The sequence below is a fragment of the Phalacrocorax aristotelis genome, chromosome 2 (assembly GCF_949628215.1).
Source record: "Phalacrocorax aristotelis chromosome 2, bGulAri2.1, whole genome shotgun sequence".
Taxonomy (NCBI): Eukaryota; Metazoa; Chordata; class Aves; order Suliformes; family Phalacrocoracidae; genus Phalacrocorax; species Phalacrocorax aristotelis.
In genome coordinates this window covers 151,877,521-151,904,759 of record NC_134277.1, presented here as the reverse complement: position 1 = coordinate 151,904,759, position 27,239 = coordinate 151,877,521, and the positions used below count along the sequence as shown (strand labels likewise).

The 27,239-nt window shown below is 41.1% G+C and overlaps 1 protein-coding gene across 4 annotated transcripts in view; it reads left to right on the top strand.

Annotated features, from left to right (window-relative positions):
* TRPS1 (transcriptional repressor GATA binding 1) overlaps positions 1-27,239 on the top strand; it is a 222,415-nt gene that overhangs the window by 14,325 nt on the left and 180,851 nt on the right. For 3 of the 4 annotated variants that reach the window (XM_075085634.1, XM_075085635.1, XM_075085638.1), the window contains exon 2: positions 25,515-25,673. In XM_075085634.1, coding sequence (XP_074941735.1) covers positions 25,637-25,673 — 37 coding nt within the window. In that variant the 5' untranslated portion in view covers positions 25,515-25,636. The remainder of the gene's footprint in view (positions 1-25,514; positions 25,674-27,239) is intronic. The other variant, XM_075085637.1, reaches the window with a different exon arrangement.

Genomic DNA, 27,239 nt, shown 5'->3' with positions numbered 1-27,239 from the left:
CCTCCTTAAATCTTAGACATGGGCAAAAATAACAAGGATCTCATCTTTATAGCGTGCTGTGCATCAGGGTTCATAGAACTGGAGGCTAGTTACTCCCCGGTTTTAAAGAAAGATGAAAAAGTCCTTGCAAAGTTTACCTTTATTTCTGGCAACATTTTCATAGAATTTTATTATGGCAAAGACAGAATCAAAGGATGAATGGACAAAGTTGGGATTTTTGCCACTTGGTTGTTTTTTCTGAAGCTGTGTGAGCTTTTTTTTTTTAATAAAAAATTAATGTAGAATGCAGTGTTTCCCACAAGAGTACCAGCACAGATTTAGCATAAAGAAAGTGCATTTTAATTTAAAGACACTGGTACATTTCTTAAGGCTTTGAAAGCAGTAATCCAACAGGCATATAAATCTGTAATGATAAATATGATGATTATTTGTATCTAGCATTGTTAAAATACATGATTTATTTTAGTACGTGTTCAGATTAATGTTATTTATTTAAGATATGCAACTTATTCTGCATTTTAAATGCAAGTCTCTTGGCTTCCAGTTTGCTTTTTTCAGCTGGCTCATTTCAACTCATAAACAAAGGTTTCATTTCAATAACTTCTTATAATTTAAAAAAATTCTCTAATTGCAGTTGGAAATGTGTCTATAACTAAACTAACAAGTCTGTGTATTGTATGGGAGAGGCTCTCGTGATATTATTTATCTTAGGGTCCACGCTATATTGAAGGCAGGACTAATGACAGTGAATCATGCACACTATATATTAATGTAGTCCACTTTCAGCACTATGTAAATAGTATTGTAAATACACACCTGCAAAGTGTCTGGAGTTGCATGGTCATCGCACAGAGTCCCTCTGTGCTCTCCTAGGTACGTATCTCTGCGTGTATCACATCTTGCTAACCAAGGCAGCATACTGCAGCTGCTGTTCCTCTCAAGAAGGTGTCTATAAAATGAACGCTGCAAAACCAAAATTTTTGGATTGCCTTTATGCAGAACACATGGGTGTACTGTTACTCGGTCTTTTAATACCCGCCCGGTCCTTTTGCCTGAACAGGGCTAGCTGCACAAGATGAGCTGGGTGTGGATGTGAAATGCAGCCTTGGTCCTCCAAGTGGGGCAGAAGACAAGATATGATCTAAATCCACAGGAGGTTTCTTGGCTTTCCCAGAGGGGGATGTAGAGAAAGGCTAGTCAGAAAAAGCCATTATTTCTACCAAAAGTCTAAAAATGGGGCAACTACACTAGCAGCAGGTTCTTTAATTTTCATCTGCTGCAGTAACAAGGCCCTCGTCCTAAACTTACTTCCTAAATTTTTCCTGAATTTGAGCAGGCAGCCACGCCGACACTGTCAGTAGTGCTGTTGTGTTTGCATACGCCCATACAGGGTAGCCCAAAATCTAAATACGTGCTGCTGGGTGCCCGCGGTAGCTGAGGCTCTTTCCCTGCGCTCTGCCTTGGAGCCTGCTCAAGCCCATGGTGGGAATCCATGCCTGCTTGTAGGGCTTGATCCTTCCATGGGGTTAGAGTGGCTGCTGGCTGAGGGGAGGCCAGTGCGTCCCCAGGCCATCTTCGCAGAGGTGCCTCTTCACCCCGAGCAGAGCCTGCCCCTCCGCAGTGGCCCTGCAGTGTCCTTTGGACGACCCGGGCTGGCTCCTGTCCCAGGGACGCTCCTTTGGGATTGCTGGTGTCAGCTACTGTTGAGTCCAGGAGCGTGGCTGGGAGTTGGATGCTCAGGTGCCCATTGGATGTGCAAAGGGGGGGCAACCCCTGGATTTGGGGCCCCCCACCCCCTCTGCAGCAGGGGGTGCAGTTGGACCCTGCGTTTTGGGCCGCAGCGGCTGATGCTGGCTCCGTGGTGTCCCTGGGGAGGGAGGGGAGCCCCTGTCTCGCACCTGGCATGGCGGAGGACAGGAGAGACAGGGATCTCCTTTTTAAAAGTAGTTGGTTTTTTTTTTTTCTCACCCCTATTCTTTATTCATAAACCTAACGCAGTTCCACAGTTCCCAGACATGTAAAGCTGCAGGGCTTTTTTTGTTTTGTTTAAATCTTTCTGAACCAGCCAAATTTTTGGGGTTGGCACAAGGTGCAGCCAGTACCCATGGCCTTCCAGGGCTTGCTTGGTCTAGAAGTCTGCAGATGTTTTCGGCTGGATCTGGCTCTTAATGAACAAAAAAGATTTTGGCGTGCTTATTTATTTATTTATTTTCAAGGGGAAAATGTGGTTTAAAACATTGATAATTATGTTTTACATGAACTACTCAGACTTTGTGCGACTGTATGGGAAAATGAATGCTCGTCAATTTAAAAAAATTTTTCTTTATTCATAATGCGTTAATATTTAAAGTGATGTGTCTTTTTCTTTTTCTCCCCTCCTTAATGAAAGCTGGGTTTGAGGAGCATTACAAATAATTATTTTTTTTAATTACATATAGTTCTGCATCAGAGTTCTTGAAGACAGCCCACTGTGATCCTCTGGTGAAAATACCAGGGCTTTTCAAAAGCTTTTTAATTATCCATTCTCACTGCTCCTTTCTTTGCAATATACACGTAGTAACTGAAAAAAGAAAAAAGAAGATATTCCAGGAGGGATCCACCTACAGGTGTGCATAGGTCAAGCACATACTTCTCATTCAGAATAATTATTTTTCTTTTCCAGCCATCAGGTAGTACTTCCCACCATCAGAGCCCAGCTCGTGCGCTCTTTCAGAGAGAATACTTATCACAAAGCTGCAGTGCATTTTAATCAAGGTTCCCAGAGTATTTTGCAAGCAGTAATTGCCTCTTAAGGACAGGATGAAGTATTGTACCCATTGTACTGGTGGGTGAGCCAAGGCACAGGGAATCCAAATAACTGCAATGTTACAGTGAGCCCGTGGCGAAGCTGTAAACAGAGCTTTGGTGCCTTTGCTGGTGGTGCTGCTAAGATACGTCCCCCTCCACCCGCCAGTTTTCCTCTCTTTTCTTAAATCCAAATTTTTCAGACATTGACTTTTTTCTTACATGTTATATGGCAAGTGCTGTACTTGCTCTGAAGTTGAGGTAAACCTGCGTGTGAACGTGCTCTTGTTTTATGTGTTTGCAAAGTGTGAAAGCCTGTGTGGCAGGACTTTCATTTCATTACGAACCTTATGTTTTGCTGTTGCCTTCTGTGGCTCTGGTAGGCCATTGGATCATCCCCAAAATAGCTCCTGTTTTGTTTGTTACTGATGTATCACCGCACCATGAGTGACAGAAAGAATTCCACTTTTCAGCACAATAGTTCCCTCACTGAATGATTACCCAGCATAATACGTGCTCTGTCTTGTATTTAATTATCTTGTAATTATCAAAGCATTAATGAAGTTGTGCATGAGAAGTGTATGGATCAATAAAAACAACTCAAAATTATGAAGGAGCACTGACAGGCTATGAGCCCAGCCGTTTTTGGGATGTTAGTTTCCATTTTGCTGAAAAGCTTTTGACTTTTTTTTTAAAACAACATCAGAAAGAAGGGTTTAAAGTTCTTACTGTTTATACCTAACTGGTGATGATCACACATACGCTCTCAGTGCTTTGCGAGAGGCAGTGTAAGTGCTAATGAAAGTTTGTATTGGAGTGGCCCCTAAGAATATGATCATTGTTACAAATTTATTAACACCATGCAAGATTTCCTGTCCTAAAAAGTCTGCCAGCAAACGTCATAATCCTGAGTGGGCAGAGCCATGTGGTAGGTTTGACTGAGCCCCTTTGACAATTATATCATTTATTTAACTGTCTATCTTTAGCAGTTGGGAGGCTAAGCTTTGGTTTCAGAGGCATGCTGAAACTCTCGCGCTGCATGCACGGCGAGGGCAATGGAATACCAAAGTGCTCACTTGGGCTTTAACTACTAAATAATGTGGTTGCACATGACACAACAAGAACAGAGGTATAATCCTGCCCTGTGAAGCAGGTCACATGTTTCAGGTTCGCTCTGTAATGTATGCAAAGTAGCTGCTTAAATCATTACGAGTGTGTAAATCATCTTCTTCATAAACAATACCATCAAGGTACAGTCAGGCAACATGTCTCTTGTGGGTTGACTGGAGCTGGAATTTCTTTCAGACGTTGAGGAGGTACGTCAATGCATGTGAAGCAGATTCATCAGTTCCTGCAGTGTGGTCTCTGCAATGTTTTGGATTTCTAAGACGAGTATTGCTAAGGCCGTTTTCTTCACACTGAAGTGCAGTGAAAGGAGGAGGATGTGAATGAGGCAAATACAGCCTATATGATCTGAGGCTTCCATGAAAAATTTGCTCCTTCTTTTTCCTCTGGCTTTGTAAGTCACGCAACAGATACCCGTTTATTCCTCTGCATAAGTTTAGTAAGTATTCAGAGCTCCTGTTATTATGTATGTCGTGCATTTGGGGAGGAAAAGATTTGTTGAGCAGTGTGTTAGACTTGTATCTTCTGTTTTAGCCATCATTTCCCTATATACATTATGATACTGATTTTTTTCATCTTTCTTTAACACCCCGATGTACTTTCTGTAACTCCTAAGGAACACTCCACACCTCTTAAGCTCAGCCTTCAAAGCTGACTAGTTCAGTGGTGAGTGAAACAGAAAGCGAGACCTAATCTTGTTAAGAACCCAGCTGTACTTCTGGATAAAGTATAAATATGTGCCATTGTAATTATTAGAGTTTGTGCTTTTTTAGGGGGTGGGGAGGCATAGATGCACTGTATGGTCACCTCCCCACCCCCAAACGTTGTATTTTGAATTACTTTAAATAGTTGTTTGGGATGTCTTTATTACAGTGAATCATGTTTTTAATATCTGCTTTAAACGTGTGAGTTCATACTAAGGCAATGAAAGCCCTCTTTAATTTGCTGTCATGTAACGCTTCTGCGGTGTGTAAAATGCCCCTGGTTTATCAGGGTAGACCCTATAGGAAAGGACCTATAGATATCTATATGTATTTATACATAGATACAGAGAAGGACCATAGACCCTCTGTGCAGAAGTCCTTTCCCTCAAATGTGTAAGGGTCAGATAGTTTTGGTTAAAAAGTGAACGCAAAGATGGTGACTCCATAAATGCAGTATACACTCCTTTTGTTCAGAGATGCTGGCTCCGAGTTAAAATTACGCAACATCAAGTTTAGAAGAAATACCAGTGAAATGGCACTGGTAGATGTACTGGATATAACTAAAGACGCTGGCAGCGGCCATCTGGTCTGTAAGTGCTACTGAAACATCACTTTTCCTACTTCCTATATCTGTGCTGCGTCCTTCAGTGGTGGGAAGAAAAACACAACTAGCACTCGTCAACTCTCAGCACATGTGGAAACAAAGCTAGAAGAGCAGGGGCATCCCCAATGCATTGGCAATTTGCTAAGCGCCCGAGGGCTGCATCTCATTTGCATTAAAAATGTGTAGATTGCTCCTGCCTTTATCTTGGCTACGGGGACGTGGCTAGTGGAGGCAGCAGGGCCCAATGTGGCTTGTTCTACCTGGATCCAAGCGGTTTGGATCTGGCGGGAGCGCCTCATGACGGGACACGCCGTTGCCCAGGGGGCCGCTGGGCGCAGCTGCGCGGCGCGCTTCTCGCGCGGCCCGCGCCGGCCGCAGGGCGTGCAGAGGTGCCGAGCGCGACGGCTGCCGGCCCGGTCCCGCTCAGCCCTCGCGCCTCCCGCCCTTCCAAGCGTGGCTGCCTTACGGGACCCACCTCTGAGGGTCGCCGGGCCTCGCAGAGCTGGGTGGGCGGGCTTAGGCCAGCGGCTCTTCCAGGCCGGGACGGAACGCGCCCTTTCCTTGCGGGGCTCAGCGGAGGGTGGGGTGAATCGGGGCCCGGCACAGAAAGCCTTTTCTGTTTTTTAACCAGTTTAGTAATGAAAGGCAAATTGAAAAAAAAAAAAAAAAAGAAAAAAAAATAACGCAGCTTGTGCCTTTTCAATAGAGATAACTGTTATCTCTTATAGAAGTCTACATAAGTGTAAGTAATTGCCTGCACTTGGCTCTGGTACAGGGGAAAAGCTGTGATCAGCAAACTCGTATTGTACTGTGCATGTAAGGGGAAGTTATCGGACGATATGGGGACGTGTCGGCGTTAATGCCTGTCCTTTTGTCTCCCCTACCTTATTTACGCTTGTTTGCAAGTCTTTAAAGACTGAACAGTGCCTTATACCACGCCGACACTGAGCGAAGAAAGTTTTGCTGGGATCGCCCTTAAGAAAAAAAAAAAAAAAAAAAGAAAGGAAGCCAGACAAACCCGGCCGTACAGCTCGACCAGCGCGGCTTCCTTTGTTCAGCCTTGAAGTCCTGGGTCCGTGTCGGGAGCGAGCGCCGGCGCTCGGCGGGGCGCAGCGCGGCCCCGGGGGTGGGGGGGGCTCCCCTTGCCGGGTCCGCCCGGGCCTCGGCTCCCCCGGCGGCGCGGCCGGCCGGCCGGGGCTGGGCGGGGGGCGCTCCGTCTGCGCGTCGGGTGCAGCGCTGCGGGTCACGTTTGCAGCCGCATGAAGCTTTACGCGGCGCAGCTGCCTCGTGTGCCTGTCTGTGCGTCCGTGTCCGCGTGCCAGCGCCGGCTGCCTTATCGCAGGAAGCGTTGCGGAAGGCGGCTGCTCCCTCTCTCTGTGCCCGCTTCCCAGGGCGCCGGGATTAACGGCTCTTGCCCCGCGCCGCCGCTCACGTGCTGGGCAGAGAGCGGCGGGGCCGCCGCGCGCCGGCAGGGCAGCCCTCTCCCTCCTTCTCTAAATAAACCTCGATAAAGCCCCCAGAATGAATACAGGCTTTTTTTCTTTTCCTTTGCCTTTCCTTCTGAACGCCCTCATATATATATATATGCACATATATATGAAACATAATTTTGTTTCATATTGTAAATATATATTAAAAATAATGTATGTATGCTTGTATAGACAACCCCCCAAATTCTGTTCCGCATTCTGCAGCGATGAGCCTGACCTGAATCAAGTAGAGCTTTTCCTGTCCATAGGCTGGTCCTTTCAAGCACACCCTTGGAAATCACCTTGTTGGCCTCACTTGATGGGTACTTTATCATAAAGAGGCTGTGAGTCTGGTCAGTAGTCTTGGAAAAAACCAAACCCAACAGTCTAGATTGAGAGGGAGATATCAGGATAAAGTAATATTTTTTTCATACGGTCGTCTTGGAATTGTCTCGTGACGTTTCATGAGGATCTTGTCTCAAACTGGTATTTGTCCTTTGCACTATTAAAAACTCATAGAATGGAGGTCTTAAGATATTTGCGTGCTAAGGTACTATGTCATATCTCACTATATGGAAGGAGTATTCCAAGAAGCCCAGAGACTAGCATTCCCTTTGGAAAATTAATCCTCTAATATATTTGTTTCCAAACTGTGGTCTGCAGACACATGTAATCATGGTGTGATACGGATCTGCAGTATCATATCATCCATTTAGGGGGTTTTAATTAAAAGTTTGATGTGAAGGCTGCATAGTGGTTCCCTGTTACGTTTGAAGTTTGACAATGGTCCATGATCCAGAAAGTTAGGAACATTCGTTCAGCAGAATTACGGTCGTAGATCATTACATTTTGCGTTCATTTCATCCTGTAATTTTTTTTCTCTCCTTTCAAACATGATTAAAACCAATGAAAAAGGAAATATTTGAAGTGCTTTGCAAAGTTATTTGATTTTTATAAAATTACATGGTGTGATGTGCTGTATGTGCCAACTGCAGACAGACTTTCAGCTCGTAAATTAAGTATACTTTTTTGTTCTGCTTTAAGCCTATTGAGACTTCTGCCAGTTAGGTTTTTCTCTTCTGTGATCATCATACATAATAGTCTGATGTTGCAGATACTTGCAGGAGCATAGCAAAACTGGTAGCATCATGTATGTGGTTTGATTCTTAATGTATAGCATATTAAAGCATATTTTCTATCCCTAAAGATGTTCTATGAAGCTACTGCAGTATATATTAAAACAGTCACTGGGCTCCTAACTAATCTAATATGAATAACAAAGGTACATAATAATTAATGCTTAAGAAAAAAAAATCTTTTTAAAAATAGAAAGCCCCATATTTAAAAAAAAAAAGACTTAAGTATTTACCATTTAAAAATAAGACTTTCAGATTTTGATCTGTGTTAAGGTCTAAGTCCACACAGCTTGATGTATGGTTTGATTGTGTTTATTTACCTGTTCGCTGCCAAAATTTTAAGCAAAGTCACACCACAATCCTGGTGGAAATGGCTAGCTAAACACCTGGAACCAGTTTGTGGAAGTGATTAAACTGGCTTTTGCCAGAGGCTTCCTGTGCTGGTGCAGTGACACTATTTTCTCCATTTTACATTCTGCTCAGTGACTCTCATTTTCAAAATTAAGATTACCAGGAACTGGGGGGGGAGGGAGGCAAAAGAAAGCTTATTTTCCTTTTCCATTCTGTGGATGAAAATAGAGTGTGAGATGATGAAATCTGTTACTTCTAGAATGTGATAAGCCAAAACAATTGGATGGACAATTGTCCAGTAAACAAATCACATGTGTAATTCTTTATTTAAATTAGTTTTGAACGCAAAACAAGTTTTGTAAATGTCTTTTTTTTTCTTTCTTGTATACCTCGGCAATCATTGAACTGACGAGCAATACTGTTTAATGATTTTTAATTTAATTTCAGATTTCGTAACCCATAAAAAACTTATTACCTAGTAAATAAAAAATATGAAATGAAATCTGTAACATGCATCAACATAAAAACGTGTAAACACAAAATATTATGTTAAGCTGTGTAACTGCTTAATTAAGTGCATATAGATATGATGTATACAAGTTACTATCCAAAGGAGGACTCCTTCCTTTGATAAAACAACTACATTTAGTCACAGCTGTCATATTTTGATAATTATTTCCTGAGTTGTCGCTTTTCAGAAATACAGTGAAAACATAAATAATTTATTTGAAACTCATTGCATGTGTATGTTGATGTTTCGGCCTGCCACTCTGAATCATCGTTAAAACTGGTGATAAATGGCTGTGATTGAAGTCTATATCTGTGTAAATAACCACGAGTGCAAGTAGTGCAATGAATTTGAAATGCTCTGCGTACCTGTTGCTCTTTGCTTTTTGAGGAATTTGGCACAAAACCATATTATTTCACTAAACCAGTGTTGTGTTGCGTTTATTGGATGGTGTACAGCAGAAATGCTAAGTGATTTTTTTCAGATTATGTGAATGTTTATGTTTTTTTTCCAGATATCCCCTAATTGGGGTGTTATACAATATCTTCTTCCTTCCTCATTCTGAAATTCTGAGCAGATTTTACATCCTGATCTTCAAATTCTGGGACCTGCATAGGGTCAGACAAAATTATTTATGTAACGTGAGTGAAAGTGCTGGGGAGGATTGAGTCCAGCCTGGAGCTGTTAATATCTTGAGCAAAGGCTGTGAAAATAAGGATGTATGTTTGTATTCATTAATTACAGAGCATTAAGAAAATAAGACCAAATCTAGAAGACTTCTTGTAGTTAATCATGGGTTTTGCTGGAATAAAATCCACCGATGGCTTATCCAGTGCCTTTTGCAATAAGGGCTGGAAGATACTTATCGGGCTGAATGACCAAAGCGTTGTGCTCAGTCTACCCATGGGGTAAAACAGTGCCAGATGAAGACCCCCAACTACCAAGAACAAGTATTCAGCTGAGAACTATTAAAAGAAAAAAACCCGAAGTTGTCACAGCTGTGTCCTTTTAAGGTCAACACCAAAAAGACTCCTGTCAAGTTGACGGAGGGAGATGACTTACTGATGTAACCCAGGGCAAAAGAGATAAGCAATAAAAATAGTGTTACATTTCTATTTGATAGACTGACTTTTGCTGACAGCTTACAGAGAGAACCAAGCAAAAAAATGCACTGAGTTAGTTACTGTGACAGTGAAGCTGATAAATCGCATGGAAAGTTGATTGTGCCAATTCTTCTAGGTTCTGGAGCCTGCGTTTTGCTATTTTTAATAAGGACTTATTTAACCAGGACTTATTATTGGTCAAAATACACCAAAACTGATTTTGACGAATAAAACTCCTTGAACTACTGGGTAAAAAAGTAAACATAAACTGATAGTTAATTTCTAATGGTGATGTTCTTTATTAGTAGCATTTGGATGTGGACATGGGGAAAAAAAGTAATTGATGAGACTTCTAGCATGCAAGTGGGCTTTTATTTTTAGACAAAAACATGCCAAATATAGGATTCCCGTTTGTAGAAAGAGATTCCCAGGTGGAAAGGGAATGTGTTGCTCAGTGTGGACCAGTTCATCACCTTTATATCTGGTTTCTGTATGGTATGGCCAGTTTTTGTGTGCATTTAAAATATGCTTGTAGTCAGTGTGAACTTATAACCACTTTTCTAGCCTGAACTCCTGTGTAACATGGTGCACGAAATTCTACCCAGAGCGTAGCTTCTGCTGTGTAATACAAAAGCTGAATATCATTAGCATATCTTACAGAAGTATAGTTTCAAAGAATTTTAATGACAAGGAAGACATTATAATCCTCCCCTGCATATTATTTAATGAATCAGTTTGCTTGTAATAATTTTATTTTTCTGAAGACAGCACTTCCATTTCCTGGCAGATAGAGATTGTTTTCTCCTGAAATACCTTTTTTTTTTTCTCTCTCTCTCTCTCTCTCTCTCTTCTTTAAATTCTTTTTAACCACTCCCTCCTTTATGGTATGGCTTATTTTCATTCACCCACACCGTTTCTGGTGGTTTTGCTTTGCCTGCACACTGGCAAGGAGGACTGCAGACGTGCAGGAGCCTGGCTGCGCAGGTGGGCGGCAGCGCCTGGACTGCATGCAGCCTTCTCGTGGTCGGGCAGGTGAGCCGTACGGCCTCTGGCCAGGGACCTTCAGCACGATGAACTGCCTCGTAGTGCTTCTGGGGTGAGGAGCAGGTAATGGTTTGATTTGGACTCTGCTGGAGGTTTTTCAGGTGTGTGCATGGGACTAGTGCTAGTACGGTTCCAGGGTTGGCTGAATTTGCAAAGGCAGATACGGAGATGGGAGCTGGGATGGAAATGTGCTGGGGAGCCTTCTTCAGAGGAGCAGTGAGCTTTTTTAATTGAACCCTGAGCTGCCACCAAGAGGGACAGTCTGACCGGCCTCCTGCCAGCCCCAGGGCACGAGCAGGGCATTTTTGGCCAGAGTGTGGGTGCAAGGGCAGGGCCTGGGCACGCAGGCGGCGGGTGAAGGGGAGGGCAGGGCTCCTGCAGGACCAACATGGCTTAAGCCCATCACGCAACTGCACCCTCAGATCCCAGATGGTGGATCTGCACCCTCTGCTTCACTTGGTGACAACTCTGCTCCCACTGGAAAATGCCAGCAGGATTGACTTTGAACTCTGTCAGGGTTACCCTCTTCTCTGTCCTGTACCTGCTTAGTGGGGGAAATCTTGAATCCTCACATTTTTCACAAGCAGAAGCGAAAACTCCAATGTATTATCAAGGAAGAAAAAGGTTCGTGTGATACGTCAGGCAGAAATGAGGTGCTGGAAAGGCCTGCCGAATTGTGGGTTATCAAAGAGCCCTGGTTATAGCAAACAGTATGTACCATAAATAAGTAAATACATGTTTATATGCATTTCAGTGTAGCAGAAAGGAAAAAAGCAATAGTGGTGTATCGTGCTATCGTGGAAAAAGAAGAAACTTAGAGCAAATGGCCTGGCGTTTATGCAGCTAAACCAAAATAATGTGTGAAGGTTGGTCAGGCCCAAATGAACCCCATAAAAAGCTTTTTAGGAATTTTAAGGGTTGCATTGGTCAGTTTGACCATGTAAGGCTTCTCTGCTTAGCCATCAGTTACCATCTTTGTTTTTGCATTGTGAATTACGTGAAAACAGGGGTGTTCAAACAAGCTAGAGAGGTGGGGTGGCTCCAAGACCGAGCATTCTGTCCCCGTTGAATGAGAGAAAAAGCTTCAATTTTCTTCAGTAGAGAGAGCAGCAGGCATCACCTTTTATCTGTTTGGTTTCATCCAAACAGATTAAATTCAGCTGAAAACGGCAACATTCAGAATTTTAACAAGTGTTTTGTCTTACACAAAAAAAAAGCGCAATCTTTTAATCTTTTTTTTTTGATGACTAGCAAGGTGGAGTCTCAAACTGCCTGAACTCTCTCTAGATGCATTCTATCTGTAGTCTATCTGTTCCACTCAGACTTTGTGTACAATTTACTGAAATTAACTTTACCTTTTAATTTTTTTTCACTGTTAAATGTAACTTTGGTTAGGTTGTTCTGGCAAAGGAGTGTGGGCAACCCTGCGTGTGTCTTTTGTGAACCTATATGGAGGGCTGAAGAACTGCCTTCTCATTGCCTTTCTAATGACTTAACTGCCTTTAAAATACAAAGAGGCCTATACAGTGCCTGTTTGGGTTATGGCATGGCCACAAGTATAAATGGCTAGTAGGATGGAAGTGACTTCTTGACAAAAGCTTTGATACAGGTAATGTTACAGTTATTTCCTTCTGCCCAGGTGAGAAACATTGCATTTCTTGTATTTTCTTTGGGGAAGATATTGTCGTTTTAAGACTATTGACTTTAAAGGAAGTGCACAAAGTCACTATGACAATAAATATATTTTTTAAAAAGGGTAGAGACAAAGAATACCCTTTTCCCCATCTGCTTTTGAGGAAACAGTGCCCTTTGCATGTACATTTTCAAGGAACAGTGGTAGGGCTGTGCATACCCTGAAAAAGTGGATTCATGTGCGTTGTCCTGAAGTTCTGTAGGAATTGTGAGCAGTGAAGCAGCTCTTTGAATATCAACCACCGTATGTAATCCCTTTTATAAAGTGACCCGCCTTCATCCTAAAATTAGGTAAGTTTTTTTTTTTTGCCTTGACTGCGTCTGGTGGAAGGATGTTTCATAGCCTCACTGCTTTGTCAGTTAAAACCCTTCCTTCTCATTTTCAGCCCAAAGTTAATCACAGCTAGTCTATTTGTTCTTATGCCAACATGATCCTAAGCTTTTCCCTCCCTAACGTTTACCTGGTGCTAGCAATTTTGTTGCTAGTCTAAATGAGTTACACTTCACTTGTTCATATAGGAGAGACTCCCATCTTTCATATCGTCATTAATTTCAGTTAAAATTAATGTTGCTTGAACATTAGAAATATCTTAATATAGTGTCACCTCTGATGTATACAGTGTCATTACTACTTACCTGTTTCTGCTAAAATTCTTGCCTGGGACATCATAAGGCCCTTTGAAGTGTGATTTAGATTGGTTTATAATTCTGGTCAACTACTATCTTTTTTTTCCCCTTATATCATTTAGATTTAATAAGGTCCCAGGGATTGTTATTTCAGAGCATGCTCTCTTTCTTAGCAATTTTCATTCCAACTCAATACAGCCTTCAATAGTTTTCTGCATGGTATCTCAATACTTCTGTAGATTGAAGATTCTACAAAACTTTGACATCATCCAGTTTCCTTAGTATTTTCTGTATAAACTCACTCAAGTACTTGTCTTGTTAGATCATGCATGATGCAGCTGTTTGAAATGAGACTTTAGACCCTGATGGACTAGTTAAAATGGAAGGAAGTGACTTGAGAATAAAGTGGTAGAGTTTCAGTCTCTGCCTTGTCATTTGGCCTCAAGACCAGGCTCACTCCTTGATGAGTGGTACAAAAAGAGTATAAACGTAACCACGATATGGCTGTTTTGGAGTGGGAGTGGTTAGCTTATGATGCTGCTTTTCTGAACACACAAAGGAAATTAAGAGGCATTTCCCAGTCCTTGGCTAATATTCTAACCATAATACTGCCCCTCCTCTCTTTTAATGATCTACTGTTTTATTTAAGAAAAAAAAAAAAGTGAATTAATAATGAAAAAGTGGCTTTATAAACCAGAGCAGAAAGCGTCTCTTTAATATTACTGAAATGTGGAGTGCTTGTAGGAGGCATGAGCCAGCAATGAGCAGTTGCTGTATCTCCCTTGCAGGTCAGGCACCGCAATCCTGATCTGCTGGATGGCACATGTTGCTCTTCGTCTTTTTGCTTCAGTTTCTACTGATGGAGTCCAAAGTGCGTAGGAGAATGGTGCCAAACCAGATTTTCTGACTTGCAGTCAGGATGTTGCCAGGGTGTGCGTTTGGAGCTGGGAGCTGCAGAAGTGTATCCCACAGTTTAGATGTACCCACGATCTGATGTTGGATTTTTCTCATGTAGCAAAGCAAGTAAACGCCAGCCTGTCTGCTTCAGAAATGCTGTTGCCACAGTATCTTATGCTGATAGACTGTTGTTGGTTAATCTTTTGTGTATTCTTTGGGGATTCATTTTCTATCAGTGCATTTTAATAATTTTCTCACTTCAACCCTTGTATACTTATAATTACAGGAGGCAGTTCAGCTGACAGTGAAAAGAAATACCTGCTTAGTGCTTTCTTGTGGGTTCACTTTTCCAGCTTGCACAGCATCGCTGTTGTGGTGTGAGTTTGCACTATGGTCTTCCTTTTGCTCATCTTGATGCCTAAACCATTGATTGACATTTCCTCACTTCCTGAATCTCAGTTACAGTGTTAACATGCCAGCTCCAGCACAGCCTAAGACATATTTCCTTTTTGCCCTGTTGAAGGACCAAATTGACTTGTCATTCTGTGAATTCAGGGCAAAATATAGGGATTTGGAGGAAGTGATTCACAGCTGGTTACCAGTATAAAGAACACAGGTGAATTCGAAGGGCCTGTGTGTACAATTAAATGCGTACTTGCCACATGAACAGAAGTCCTAGACTTTGCTCACTCTTGCTATAGCTAAAACAAAACAGGGTATCTTTTCTGTTTTCTCAAACCTTTTACAGTGAATGTGAGCAAAATCAACAGGTACAACAATGGTCCTATTGTTTCTATTCCCCACACCTGTCTTTAAAGAAAAGAAGAAAAAAGAGTGTTTCTTTAAATCCGAACAAGTCTTAACTCTCTCTAGCTGTGATGAGTGAACCACTGGGTCTGTAGAACTTAATGTTTATTCCCCTACCCGCTGCAAACTCACTCTTTCTGAGGGTTTTATATGACCTTTTTGTTGCTGATTTTAATATTTGCAGGAAGTTTCTGAAGTCCAGTCTCTCTATTAACACATCCTCTCCCCCCCATGTCTCATTGTTCTTCTGTACTTCCAGTGTTCTACAGTCATGATTCAAATCAGACCATAATGAGACATTAAGCATCGATATGTCAAGCTGTTAGAAAGATGCAAGGGAGATGGTAATTTTCAGTAATTTTAGAGTCTAATCAAGTATGTGTATGTTGCCCAGATTACAGCATACTGTTGAATTACACAACTACCCTTTAGCTCAGATGCCAGTAGCTTTCTAGGTTGACAAAGTTCAGTTTGGGCTAAAGAAGCCACATTTTTTTTTCTTCTGAGATTTGCAGTTTCCAAGCCGCCACTGCTTCCTGCATTTGAGCTTGGGAAGCAAGAACCAGCAGGTCTGTGCGTACGCAGCATTGCAGGCGCCAGAGCACTGGCGTACCTGCAGCACCGCCGGTGCCATCGGTGCTGTGGGAGCGCGTTGCTCTGCTCGCTAACAGCGCTACCACCTCCGTGCCCAACCTTTAATTACCCCTGATGCTGTGAGCGTAATACGGACTTATTTGCGGGGTTGAAGTGAGACAAGCATGCCATCTTGTGAGCAGGCAAAATGGGAACAATATGTAGGTTCTGCTGTGTGTGGACGAAGAGCGAGTGTTGTGAGCGTAGATGTTGGGCGTTTTTGTTTCAGATTCAAAGGAGATCCAGAGCTGCAATAGTCTGGAGTGTAATAGGATGGGAAATTAAATTGATGCTTTAGGTCCTGGAGTAATAAAGAGTAATTCTTTTTCTATTAATGGGCCAAGGCCTATCAAGATGCTGTGGGATTCAATGATATAAAACGTTATTTTTTTAAAAAAGGAAGACTCAAGTCTACGTTTGGTTTGAACAGTAGATTCTCATGCTGGAGAAGACCCATGTATCAGCTACTTCACAAATACATGACTTACCTTTATTGCAGTCTCTGTTCTTTATGTCATGTATGTATATACGTGCTCATCTTGTTATCTACATACAAATGGTTATATGAGTGTCTTCTGACAGTAAGATTATCTGTGTGATCTTGGGCTGTTCTCATTACTCACAAGAAGAGAAGCCACGGACAAGTTACGAAGATAATTTCTAATTCCTCTCATGTATTCTTTCAATATGTACTGCTTAACAAAAGAATTGTTTTAGAGATGCTTAAATTTAATTGGCTCTGATTTAATCTCTGTCATCTTGTAAAGCAAGGCACCTTTGAAGCATAAATCCAGTTGTACCAGATTTTGGGGGATAAGAAATTTACAGCTAATGCTAACCCCTAAAAAATGGCTATATCTATTGTGAAACATTCTCTACAGAATTATCACGGTTTTTGGGTCCTGTATCAGTTAATCAAGTAATTTTAGAAGCTGGATTCTATCCTGACTGCTGATGGTACAAAGATCGCTTTTGCAGCCTTATGTCTTGTGGTTTATCAGATCAAACTGTTACAGGAGTAATTATTTACTCTTGACTAGTCCCATTTTGGGAAGAATCCACACGCTGATGTGTGGATGAAACATTTATCTCTTGGGTTGTTTGAAATAACAGTTGTGGATGTTCTGAAGCTATTCCTAGATTGGAAAATTAGAAGCAGCCCTAGCTCGGATTGATTGGCATGGGGAGAGCAAACAGCAACAGATTATTGATTGGGCAGCAGCTAGCTGAGCAGGATGACACGATCTATACTCAGCCAACTGGCTTACATTTGGCAGTCCTTTTATTCAGTTGTGGTTATCTTGCCCCATCTGTGTTGGACTCTCAGCTTCTCCACCTAATTGGCTGTGTTAATTTGTAGCCCGCACCTTCAGATCTCAGGTACATCCCAAATTCCTTTGCACAAGTTGCAACATTACTTCAAAGAAGGTGCTGTTGTAGCCTCTGCAAATAATTTTGGGACTTTTTTTTAGACTCCAAAATGCCAGTGAACCCAGAAGTTCCTTTAATAAGTTGTTTTCTTCATAAGTGAAAACACGGCAAAAGCTTTCCATTTTTGTGGGATATATCCCAGTGCAACAAATCAGCCCTACATCATTGCCGGATATTTCTTCAAACTGGTGAGGTACCGGATTGGGAATTGAGGTGCCAAGAAGGCAGCTCTGAGGAGGAAGACAGGAGCAATGCGGTAAGGCTCGCTTGCGTATAGGGGATTTTTGAGAATGGAAGTATTGGTGTAATCTGTGGTTGTACCTCTGTGTAACTCTTCTTTAGAGAAGTTCTAGATTTTTTTAAAAGGAACATTTAGATGTATTATTGGTGGAAAAGAGATACAGTTAGTGTCCAACTGATTTCAAAATATATCTTCAGTGGGAAAAAAAACCCCTATCCAAGTCTGTTCTCCACAGACTGAAGATTTCTACTCAACTCCTATTGGTAGTTTTAGTGCGTATGTATAGCATCTATACGTTGCGGCATGCAGATCCTGTAACCTGTGTTGTTCTTGCGTTTGTGGAAATTACAAATTTAGCTCTCAGAAAAAAAATACCAATTTTAAAATCTTTTTTTTTAGTGTTTTATGATCCTGGCAGATTGCCAAGGTTTAAATTAAATTTCCGATGTCTGTATGGTCGAGGCTAATGTGAGGGCTTTTGGCACTACCCCTTCATGCAATAAAGAATCAAAGCCCGTAGAGTAAGAAATCTTCTATCAAAAGCTGAAAGCTAGATTCATAAAATCACTTATGCAGGCATTATGAGATTTTCCCATGGAAAGTTTATGTGGGAGTTGGGCAAAAACGAATTCAAGAACAGCATTATTTGCACTATATATATTCATCCAGCAGTCAACAGGCTGACGCTGGCACCCCTTGCCAGTTTTAAAGGAATGCCAGCGCTTGCTGCATGAAGCTGTTGCAAAGCCACATCAGCAGAGTCCTGAGGAGTCTCCCTATTCTGTCACCTCCCTCCCCATTGCTGACTAGAATGGGTAAAACAGAAATCATGTTCTGCAGTGAATACGTACATTCGATTCTTACTACTATCTGAAAAATGCTTCTCGATTTTAAAGCAGTTTCAGAACAAATCATGACGGTGGAGGCATTGTAAGAGTAGCTTTCTTGTCGGCATTTCATTTCATTCCTCAGCTTGCAAAGAAACATAAATAACAGATAAAAAGGGGAAATAATAGAAAGACCACTCACAGAGAATCCATTTTCATTTGGTCTTTTTTTTTTGTTATTTTTACTTTTTTTGTTTTAAGAAATTGGCTCAGTGTTTCCGAGTCTGCATGAGGGACCATATGATATGTGCTGCAACAGAGAGTCTTTCCTAGTTAATAGGGATGATTCCAAAGGCAAGGTAATTCACCACTGCTTTGGCTGGAGCTAATATTGGGCTTCAACGTCAGTTCTCTAATTTCTGACAAATGGCCAAGATTTCTTGAATAGGCACAGCTTTCTGTTTTGTGTAGGGAACACACAATCCACTCTTTTGTTGTGGTTGCCACTGCTGTTGTTTCTCCCCCATTCACAATGGAGAGTGAGGTTATTTGTGCTGAGTGGAAAATCAGTGCCAAAATTCTGACTTGCTTATATTTAATGTGATGTTAATTTTTGTGATAGCTATAAAGGGTATAAGAGATTTTGTAATATGGATCCCCCCCATATCCTGACCTCCAAGTCAAGAGGGCATATTGGCGATGAAAGTTTTATCTGTTGCAGGCATATCAAGATGAGAGTTTACTGGATGATTCAACCCAAATGTATAGAAACTGTTTATATAGAGATTGCCAAACATTTTCCATTGCTTTTCTTTTTATCTACATTCTTGAATATATTACTAAATAAAATAGTCTGTGTTTGGAATGTATGGCTGTGGGATATATGGAAACTCACAGCATGTGGGGGTAAGAGTTAGAATAGGGAAATATAATAGTTTTGTAAACTTTACGTGAATATAGGTACATCATATATAGTCTCAAGATTCAATTTGCTGATCAAAGCATCCAAATAACTTTGGATTTAATAATGTCAGCAATGAATGCTAATATATGGAAATGGAAAAGCATGGAGCAACAATAGCTAGCCACGCTTACCAGTATTACCCTGCAGCATGTAGATTTACATTTTTTTGTTTTGTTTTGAAATCACAGTTTGGAAAATGTGTGTTCTTTTTCCCTTCTCCCATACTTCTGAATGTGGGTTCTCCTGAGCAAGCTTAGACAAGATTCAAGCTAAACAATAGGGCAACATCAGAACCTTTGAAGGCTCAGTTTGGATAGGTACCCAAAGCCAAAGTCTGCTTTGATGTACGTGGGCTCAACTCCTATTGCCCTTGGTTGCCCTCTCTTACCTATGTAACTTGTGTCTGGCAAACCTTGCCAATTTTTTTGGAGAAAAAAAAAAAAAAGAAAAAGGATATTTTTGCAAACTCATGTTCATCTTGGTTCTACTCTGGCTGGAAAATTACTACAATAATGCCCTCTCCGGAGATGATTTAATATTGCTGTTTCAGGTCCAGACCATAGACTTCTGCCTCCTTCCCACTTTTTAGTTTTGATCCAGCTGAAATTTTAACCCTGTTTCAAATGGGCTTTTTTTGCCTCTACTTGGAAGGAAGGTTATTCGAACTTTCCTGTAATGATAGCCAAAACCAGCCTCTTTCTCCCTTCCATCTGCTCCCCTTCTCATAAATAATTTTTGGTTCCATTTGACTGAAGTTTTGGGCAAGGTAATTTCGATGCCTTTCTCTCATATCGCAGGCCTCACCTGGCAGAAGGGGACCGCGCATCTCAGTCTTGCTTCTCTCAAAGTCAGTGGGGCTTTTGCGATTGGCTTCAAGGGAAATAGGGTCAGCCCATTGTATTCCTAATGGAAGAGAACAAATGAGTCACTTCTTGTATCCATACCTGATTGCTTTTTCCTAGGAGCCAGGAGGTCACTTTCATTACTCACTCTTCATCTCAAAGGTAGCACTGTGCTTGCCTCTGCCAATACACTCAACTCATATTCAGTTCTGAGTCATTTGCAAACCCTAAACTCTCATTGTCTTCAAAGGCCATTTGGATTACAAAGAGCATTGGATTTACTCAGGCTGAAAAGAAATTGAAACATATGATATCGCCACACCTGCTACACCTACTAGCAGAGAGTTTGGAAAGGCAGTGGTTGTTTTCCCTGAGGACAGGGTGAATAGGGGTGTGTGTGATAGATGCGCCCACAGCCTAGAGGATCTTCGATTGAGGGGAAACTCTGCTCCATTGACAAGAAGCAAATTCAAAATGCTTAAAATATTTGCTCTTTTTTAGTTTGTAATTAGATTGTAAAGTGACAGCTACAAGATATCACTGATACCAGGATCGTAGTAATGTTTGGATAGATATTGGACACTTTTATAGGAAGTGGCGTTATACAGACTTATTTAACAACAAATTGTAGAATGTGAGAGATAATTAAGAGCTATAAACCCTCTTACTCTTCAGAGTAAGCCACTGTCTAAGTCTTGAGGATTAGGAGTGATTCATTTTTCACAGAGGTAGGTGATTCTGTATCTGTCCATAGGCAGTTGAACCTTCCTTGAAGGATCTGGTATTGGCCGCTCTCCAGGGCAGAGCACCAGACTAAATGGACCTCTGGTCTCATCTAATAGGGAATGTTCTACAATCCTATGAAGTGTAATGACAGCAAATTAATAGAATAACCAGAAGATTCAGTGAGGATGGCAGGGCTCTCATAGGAGGTGTCAGTCCTGGCAGAAGTCAGTTATTTAATTGCAGTAAGCAAATCAGGCTGGATTCTCTCTGCGGTGCAATAACAACAGATTGGGGAGCATGCAAAGCAGCATCAATACATAGAAATTAAACTACTTTTAATACACAAAGCTGAGTTAAGATAGATGCAGAACAGAGAAACAAAGGCACAATATTCTCTGAAAGTGTGGCCTTTTTATGCTGTTTTGGAGACTAATTTACATACAAATAAAATGTCAGCTTATCCCATAACCATCATGATAAATTGGAGCATTTAGACTTTTGCACGAGGTGCTCTTTCTGTACCTTATTAAATTACAGGATCTTGGCCTTTTGCCAAGTGCTAGGGTGATGCTCTCTGGTGAAATGAATACAGGAGAGGGGTATGGGCCTGGACATCAAGAGAAACCAAATTCAGTCACTAGTGAAGAGCAACCCCTGCATGCCACATCGAACACCTTAATTTTTGGATCCTCTCTGTAGATCACTTTATTTACCTGTAAAATTGCAGTGATATTAATTTTCCTGTTTTGCAATGTTCTTAGAGGTTTGGCAGGTTGTCATGTTCACAGAGTATTTTTAGATGCTTGATTGGAAGCCAGAGCAAAGCAAATCTTTGCCTTCTCAGGCTCCCCCATCCTGGATGGATGGCAGTGGACTGGCAGTCCACTAGGAGCAAGCTCTGCAGCAGGCAACTAAGGAATGCAGAGCAGGAAACTGCCGTGCTCAAGCACCCTTAAATAAAAGAAGCAATTGTAGAATTCTTCATTTTGGCTGTAAGATACCGTAATATTCCACCCTGTGTCACCTCTTTAGACAAATCGCCTTTTGTCTACAGTTTCTCCTGAAAGTGTCTGCATGATTACCCTGGTAGTGAGCTTAAAATGAAATGAGTGCCTGGAAGTAGTTTCAAACTATAGGTTTCAATCTATTTTGAAATGCCACACCTGAACTCTCTGAAATGACCGAGTGTCTGCTCTGTACCCATAGACAAGGCTAGGTTTAGTTCAGTGGCTAGATGGCTACTCATATGTGCTGTGCTCTGAAGCATATGGTAATAGAAAAGATCATTCTGAATTAATCTGGTGTAATTTAATAAGAGATTTATTTAATGAGAGTTGTTTGAAGGTGATGACACTTTGTAGTTGAACAGGACTTAAGAAATCCAAAAGCACATCTTTAGAGATTTGAGAATGATCAGTGTTGGGAAAGTAAATGTAAATGGGAAGGAGGAAGCTTGAACAGACTGCAGCTTTTTGTGACTTGTCTCTTTGTTGTAAACTTTGTGGAAAAAAAAGTGCAAAAAGCTCTTGGGAAGTAGGTGACCAGGGACCAAGCTGAAGAGTCTGAAAATGCAGAAGAGGAAGAGAGGAGATGAAAAACAACAGCAGTTTGCTATAATACTGCTCTACTAGTATGGCATAAGCATAAGGCATGATTTTTGCCTTGCATTTTCTAGATTGGTGACGCTTTCATAATTTCAGTAGAGCATGCAGAGTGTAAAATATCAAGCAGATACATTTTGACCAAATACGATGTCTGATCTTGCCAAATTTTACTGATATGAGGAGGCATGTTCTACTCTAAGCTACCTCAGGCAGGAAAGAGTCATGCAGCTGTAGGGCTTATACAAAAGCACATACATCTTAGAAAGTCCTTTGGAATTAGTTTGTCACTTAGAGCCATGACGTCCCCTGGCTTGTATGGTGTATTTGAAGACAGTGGTGCCAAGGGGGAGGAGGTGGTTTTGTTGAAGAGGGAGTTGCTTGTCTTTAAGTTTATTCTGCCTCCCACACTTTAGGGCCTGATTCTTGAGTTTCTTGCGCAAAGGGGGTTGTTCTTCCCTTCTCAGAAGAGAAAGGTTAGGACCATGTATCAGTTGTTTTCAGGCAGGCTTGCTCTGAGAACCACAAGCGGAGCTGGCAGAGAAGTGTCGTGTGTGACTGCCTCTAGCTCTGTGTCCCATCCGGAGCAGGTGGGGATGTGAAGCTATACACGTCTCTTTTCTGACGTTTCACTGTTCAAGTAGCTATGAGGAAAGGTGGAAAGATGGGAGTTTTGGCCAGGCCTGTACTGCTGTGTCTGAGTCGGGGGTAGTTTGCATCTAATGTAATGTAATTTTCAGTGAAGGCAGCAATTTCACCTGGAATTTCTAGTGTATTTACAGATTATGATTATTATTGTTATATTTTTTGTAAATGCTTACATTAGAAAATGTACAGGTCTTTGAACTGTGGGCTGTCCTGGTTAGCTTGTTGACTTTCTTGTTGTGCTCGGCGCGGGTCTGGGCCAGCCCGGCGGGACGGGCTGTGGCGGAGGGCTGGGTGTGGGGTGGCTCCCTGGGGAAGGAGCCCGCCACAGCGATGGTTTCCCAGAAATTCACTCTTCTCAAGACAGGAGCTTTCTGGCTTCAGAACTAGTGTGCCTTACAGCTGCTCAATTGTTTTATGGAGAGTGGGGAGAAGGCTCCAGATCGGTTAGGACTTTATGTGCTTGATAGAAGCCGACACTTTGAACGCTTAAGGGTTTTTTATATAAGGCACAGCAGACAGTCTTTGTAGCCTATTTATGTGTAATAAGCTAGGTTTTGTTTTGTGCCTTTTTTTTTTTTTTTCTGTGAAAGGAAAAAAAAAAAAAGGAGAGCGAAATTAAAACCACAGCAGTATTTTCCCATGCGGCTATAGTGAGTATCCTGCGATCTCACATGATCGGCTGTCCTGGTGGGGTGGAGTGTGGGAAGGTGTCAAAATATGTCTCTCATTTTTTTTTTCTTAAAAGGGAAAGCCAGATGAGTGCCAAAAGCCCTGTTCTCTTCTCTAGCCCTGCAGTAACAAACTACATGAGTGTATGTTATTAAGATGATAAGATTAAATTTCTAGCTACTAATGTGCTATCACAACAGCAAAGGGGGAAAAAAGATCTTGAAAAAATTATGAAAATTAGTCTGACAGTCTCCTTTTAATAATAAGATCACTCCCAACCCCAACAGACAGTGTAGGCTGGAATTCCACAGGGCTTTTTTGTGGTCCTAATGATTTTAATAATACTTTGTGCTATGTAGCACCTTTCATTAGAGGATCACAAAGTGCTTTACAGTCACTAATTAATTAAGCCTCACAACACTCCTGTGAGATAGGTAAGTATTAGACATATATTAAGCTGAGACACTGAGAGTTAATGATTTTTTGCTGCATTATGCTGCAAAATGATTGATGTTTAAGCACCGTATGTACTTTATATGTCTGTGTGTGGGTGTGTAATATATATGAGTGTAAAAGTATTAATTTTACTATCCCTTAACAAAGAGGTCCTGCTTGAGTCTGTTGCATATACATGTGTATTTCCATTTAACTTTTTGTTACTGCAGCATATTGACTGATAACATCATAGACCTTTGACTCAGTTTGCTGTTCATCTGCTTGTGCACCTACTTGCACAAAGATTAGTCAGTGGCATCTCACAAAATTCAGACATCTTTCTAAATGTATTATTCTGTTAAAAAGAGCATATGACTAAGACTTGACCTAAACCTGCAGTGCAAGCACAAGGCAACAACCATGCTGTTGCAATAGGCTTTGATGACAAGTCCTCACATTCAATAAAAGTAATGAGCAACAACAATGACCCATTGCGGGAGCTGGTGATCAGCAGGTAATTAGCCATTATCTTCACCACGCATAAGAAACTGTTGATTATCAGAATTTGCTTTTTCTTGTTTTTTAAAAGAGGTACAGTAGTCACTATGGTAATTCATTATCCTGAATTACAAACTGATTTTAGCAGAAGTTTGCACTTTTTGCTTCCAGGGATAAACTGATGTGAGTGACTGTTGAACAGAAAAGTCTGTATCTCACACATGCATGCATTGTGTAGAGTAGTCTTGGCTGGTTTTGAGGGAAACTATATACAGCTATTAGCATTATTTTCACTTTAAAATAGCTGAGGGTGATCATATCAGGTAACAAACCCCATATGGTTTAAAGGTAATTTCAGCATAATGAAAATATGAAGTAAACCCTGGATTATGGAGTGCAAAGACAAGTTCTGCAGCCTGGGCCCTATCCAAAATTCCCTCAGCTCGAGAAGTCTCTTCATTCACATCAGGCTTAGTAATTCTTTCATTTTGGGAAAATCACCATTTCCAGTGTTGAAAAGGTAGTTCAGCCCCAATGGCTGTTCCTCACTTGGCCTCTTCCCTAACAGCCGACTGCCATGCTTATTTTTGTGATGGCATTTTTGAGATGCGGATAGTTGCCCACTTAAAACAACGCCACTGAATTTGTTTCAAGTGGGACACGAGGCAGCCAACAGATGATAACGTTCAGTTGCTGATGGCAGAGCCTGGATATGAACCAGTTATTTACATTCCTTTACCCATTCCATTAGGCCAGTCCCATCCCATCCCATTACAACGCACAATACCTGTTCATAGATGTGAATTTTTAAGGCAATTTTATTTTTCACAGCATTTAACGAGCACATTTTCAACACTTACTTTAAACTTGTTTTAAGCTTTTTTTTTTGGGTGAACATCACCTCTGAGATAATTTTTGTCTGTTTCTCTGTGTGTGTATGTGTGCGTGTGCAAGAGTGTGTCTGTCTGAAAAAACAGCTACGGAATTTCTTATGCTTGATGGAAGCAGAGAACAGCAGCCCCTGTTTGTGTAGTGCCCACTAATAGATGCATGTGAATGTACAATAGGCATCATAATGTTTTTAAGTAAAAACCATATTTTGAATGCATAATTTAGGAAGGAAAACCTTTTTTTGTTTTGTTTTGCAGATATACAGATCAGCTCTCAAAATGTCTTCTGTGTCTTCCGTGCATCTTCTAAGACAATTGCATTAGCCCGCCTGCTAGTTGACTAATAGAATTAATAATTGTAAAAAGCACTCTAAAGCCACATGCCTTATGAAGTCAATGCTGGGTATGATTTTACAAGTATGTGATCCATTTTTTCAAGTGAAATTGTTAACTGAAAACGTTCTTGGCACACAATAAAACATTGTGCAATCTGTTATTTGTCTTAGAGATAATAATTTCAGAGTGGCTATATTCTTTCTATATCTAACTTACGACTTGCTAGGGGATGGTTTCTTCGATTTAGGAGTATTGCAAATGTAGTTTTATTTACATAATATGTCTCTGAAAAGTGATAGTGGTGGAATTTCGGTGACAAAAAAAAAATCATGACTTTTCTTACCATCCCCTTGAGTAGATATCGAACAAATAAATGACAGATGATTTTTCAAAAGCTAAAAGAATAAAGAGGGGAAAATACTTTTAAATTCAACTTAAGAAAGTTTTTATATTTAAATCAATGTTATCTTCTTTCCTTTTTTCCTCCAAGTGTAGAATCCTGCATGAAAAAGCTCCATTAGGCAGATATGGTTTTTTTCCCCCTCCATTAACACACAGACTCACAGATATGTCAGGAAAATCTGAACCAAAGTATCTAGATCTGGAGTACTGTCTAGTTAGCCTGTAAACAGTCCAGATTTTTCTTTTCTTAGCTTGATAGGGAGTTTTTTTCTGTCCTTTTCTCTGACTTTCTTCTGTCAGTTGCCACGAAGATAGCAAAGTCTCTAAACTTTCCTTATCTGCCAAAAATATCTGTAACAAAAACATTTTTAAACATTGCATTTAGTCTTGTTTAATTTTGACTGAGGTAACAGTCATGGTGTTTACTTTCTCAATTTCTGAATTTTCTTCACTGTGTAGTCAGGACTCCTTTCTTTGTCCTCTAACTGCAATGAATTGCATTTAAACAGAAGTATTTTAAGAATGGTTTGGGATGTATAACCAGGAGAAAAATATGGACTTAGCTGAACACCTACCAGAGATGCTCACCAATATTTTTAGTGTCTGTTAACCAAGAACATTCACAAAGTCCCATATAGAAGCAGTAATGCTAGAAGGCTAAAAATTGTCTTTGTACCTTGAATTATATACATGCACATATTGTAATAGTTCTCTTACCACAACAGGAAATCTTTCCTTTCTCTTAGTTCTGAGTGACTTCGTGGTTCAGAAGCCTTTTTTGGGGGGGGGGAAGTGAAGTTCAGTGCATACGTTTCCCAATAGGTGTGGTTGCCATTAAAGAGAAGGCACTTGGTTCCCAAGCATGTGTGTCTTCTATAGTAAGGCATCCCAGTAGGCATTTAAGAAACCTATTAAGACCACACGGAGTGTCAGAATTTCTGTAACACGAGCTGGCATTCTGTGTGAAAGCCATCTCGCTGCAGCCCGTGCTGCCTGTGGATCAGCTCAACCACAAAGACAACAGAGCCAGCCCAAGACACAAGTTGAACACTTCCCCTAAGAAGTTGTCTGTTTTTATCAACATAGCATACAGTGCCCTTTCATGTGGAGCAGATGTAAATAAGAGGATGTACAGACGCCTGTTCTTTTATTTTTAACCTCCGTCCCCAGTCGTACTTCTCAAAGTACTGTTTTGAGAAGGTCATCCGTGGCTTTTAAAGGTCTGGATGCAGAACCATTTGGAGC